The sequence below is a fragment of the Gavialis gangeticus genome, unplaced genomic scaffold (genome assembly GCF_001723915.1).
Source record: "Gavialis gangeticus isolate Ggan-Ray unplaced genomic scaffold, GavGan_comp1, whole genome shotgun sequence".
Taxonomy (NCBI): Eukaryota; Metazoa; Chordata; order Crocodylia; family Gavialidae; genus Gavialis; species Gavialis gangeticus.
The window spans coordinates 6856-9731 of NW_017728989.1; the positions used below are offsets into that span (position 1 = coordinate 6856).

Sequence of the window (2876 nt, forward strand, 5' to 3'; positions counted from 1 at the left end):
GGTCCCCCCGGACTGGTGCTGCCCCCCGAAGTCTCCAGCCAGGGGCGCGGGCCGGATCCTGAGAGCCGTGCCATCGGAGCTGTACCCCCCCAACCTCCAGAATTGGGGCCCTGCGGCCAGGATCGGGCCCCGCCGCCTCTTTGCCGTGTGCCCCCGGCCCCACTGCTGGGGGGTCCGCCCCTGTACCCCCCCTTGATCTCATTAAACGTTGTATTTTATTTTTGGTAAGAGCTCTGGACCGGGGGTCGCTGGGGGGCGGGGGGGCGGACGCCTGAGGTCTCTCCCCCGGAGGCCCCAGGGATCGGGGTCTCCACCCCAGAAGCAGCTGCATCTTCATGCCGGAGCGAACCATTCCCGGAGCGGGGGTGTTCCCCCACGCCCTCCGCTGCTGCCACAGTTGGTTCGCTCCGCTCGGGCGGCTCTTAAAGGGGCCGTGTACCCTAGTGCGGAGTATGCATCCCAAGCCCTCCCCCCCACCTCGCCCCACGCTGCAAGTGGGGGGTGAGGCAGGACGTCTGGGCTCTCAACTCTGATCGGTGCCAGCCCGTGTCTCGGTTTCCCCAGCAGTGCTGGCTAGCTGCGCCCCGTGGTGCTCACGGGGTCGCGGCCCCTTTAAGACCCCGGGGGGGGCGGGGCCTGAGGGTTTTGGCGGGAGCTGCGCTGCTGGTAACGGTGGGGTCCGCGGGGCGCCCCTAGGCCGGTGCGTGCGGGGCTGGATCGGGGCCGTCCATGGCCGGGGGGGGGTGCAGAATCCGGATCGGGGCTCTGCAGTGAGGGGGTTTGGGGGCTGGATCGGGGCCAGGGTCGCCCCAAGGTCGTCCCAAGCCCCCTGGAAGCGGCCCCTGGGGTTGGGGTGGGGGGGCTGATCCCGGCCCCTCTGCCCCCCCCGGCCCTAACACCCCCCCCAGCTAGGACTCCTGGGTGCCCGGCTCTGCAGTCTGTAGCTGACCTTTGACCCCAGGTATCCAGGACCGAGTTAGCTTCGGGGGTGCATTACCCCCCCCCAAATGCAGGGCCAGGCGGTGCCCCCTGCTCCCCCCAGGCTTTGCAGGTGTGGGGGCAGTTGCTTGGCTCTGCCCAGACACCTGGGCTTCCTCCCCTCCAGCCCTGGGAGCGGAGCAGGGGCAGAAAGGGGCCTGGGGTCCCTCTGGGGGGCCTGCAGCCCACATCCCCGGGTCCCTGCATGGTGGGACGGGTGGTCCAATGTGGGGGCTGGGAGCCTGGGTCCCTGGATACATGGCATCAGCAACCTGCCCCATTGGCTCAGAAGGAAGCAGGGTCCATGTTGCTTAGGAACCCCCCCCATTTCCATAGTGACCAGGGAAAAGGGGGTTCTTGGGACAGGGGCATCTGGGGAGCCCCAGGAGAAGCCGCATTTCTGCTGGGAGAGGGGAGGGGTCTCTGATGGGTCATGGGAGGTGGATGTGAAGCCCAGGCGCCTGGGCTCTCCCCGGTTTGGGAGGAGGGATCACAGCGCTGGGCGGGGGGGGGGAGCCGGGCTCAGCCCTGGCAGGGGCTGGACATGGGGTCTCAATGTCTCTGCCCCCCCAGGGCAAAATGAACTGCGAGCTTCTGGCCACATGCAGCGCCCTTGGGTGCCTGGAGGGCGACACCTACCACAAGGAACCCGACTGCCTTGGTAGGGCCCCAATCCGGGGCTGGTGCTGGGGGGGCTGCCCCATCCCTCCACAGGGCTCCAAGCAAGGTGCCGGTGCCCAGGACCCCTGGCTTCCCCCCGTGCCCTGCTGGGTCCTGTGGCGGGGTGGGGGGGTCTCATGCTCTTCCTCCCCCCACCCCACAGAGAGCGTGAAGGACCTGATCCGGTTTCTGCGCCATGAGGACGAGACGCGTGACGTGCGGCAGCAGCTGGGGGCCGCCCAGATCCTGCAGAACGACCTGCTGCCCCTGCTCGTGCAGCATGCCAGTGATGCCCAGCTCTTCGACGCCGTCATCAGGTGCCCCCCCTCCCTAGCATGCGCCGGGGCTTGGATTGTCCCACAACCCCCCCACCCCAAAGCCTAGTGGGGTCCAACCCTGCAGCCCAGGCGGAGACCCCGGCCCTGCCTCCTCTCTGCTCAGGTAATGGGTCCTGGATGCCTGGGTCCCACCTCTGCTGGAAGCAGAGATTCGGGGCCTGGCAATCCCTTGCCCTCACCCCCACCCCGTGACCTCTACCTCTGTGACCTCTGCCCCCCCAGGCTGCTGGTGAACCTGACCCAGCCAGCCCTGCTGTGCTTCGGGAAGGTGCCCAAGGACCCTGGCGAGCGGCACCACTTCCTCCAGGTCACGTCGCACCTGCAGGCCTACAAGGAGGTGAGTCTCGTGGGGTGAGGGTGCATGGGGGGCTCTCTGGGTCCCCCCCCATGACCAGGCTTCCTCCCCCACTGCAGGCATTTGCTAATGAGAAGGTTTTTGGGGTCCTCAGCGAGAAGCTCTATGACCTGCTGCAGCTGGTGAGTCCTGCCCACCCCCCCATCACCTCCCCATAACCTGAGCTGGGGGTGGATCCAGAGGGGCCTGCATGGATCATGCCCTTTGTTCCCAAGGGGGGCCGGGGCAAGGTGGGGTGTCTCTGCCCCCAGCCCCCATGGCTGAGCCCACCTGACACCCCCAGGACTGGGAGCAGCGGCAGGAGGAGGACGCGCTGCTCATCGAGCGCATCCTGCTGCTGGTGCGCAACGTGCTGCATGTCCCAGCCGAGCCCACGGAGGAGAAGGTGTGTGGTGGGGGGGAGCAACTGGAGAGGAGCCTGAGGGGTGGTCTCTGCTCTTGTCGGGGGGGTCTGACTCCATTCTGGAGCTGGTGCCTAGAGCCTGAGGGGCCCTGCCCTGGGTCTGGGGTGCCCTGCCCCCCCCCCACATGCCCTCAGGTCTGTG

At 67.9% G+C, this 2876-nt stretch overlaps 1 protein-coding gene across 3 annotated transcripts in view; it reads left to right on the forward strand.

Moving 5' to 3' along the window:
• The first annotated feature begins 473 nt into the window (after nt 1-473).
• Nucleotides 474-2876, forward strand: part of TIMELESS (timeless circadian clock) — a 10595-nt gene continuing 8192 nt past the window's right edge. For 2 of the 3 annotated variants that reach the window (XM_019514324.1, XM_019514339.1), the window contains exons 1-6: nt 474-700; nt 1552-1639; nt 1802-1955; nt 2199-2313; nt 2391-2453; nt 2615-2716. In XM_019514324.1, the coding sequence (XP_019369869.1) occupies nt 1558-1639; nt 1802-1955; nt 2199-2313; nt 2391-2453; nt 2615-2716 (516 nt within the window). In that variant the 5' untranslated portion in view covers nt 474-700; nt 1552-1557. Of the gene's footprint in view, nt 701-851; nt 962-1551; nt 1640-1801; nt 1956-2198; nt 2314-2390; nt 2454-2614; nt 2717-2876 lie in introns of those variants that run through there. The other variant, XM_019514331.1, reaches the window with a different exon arrangement.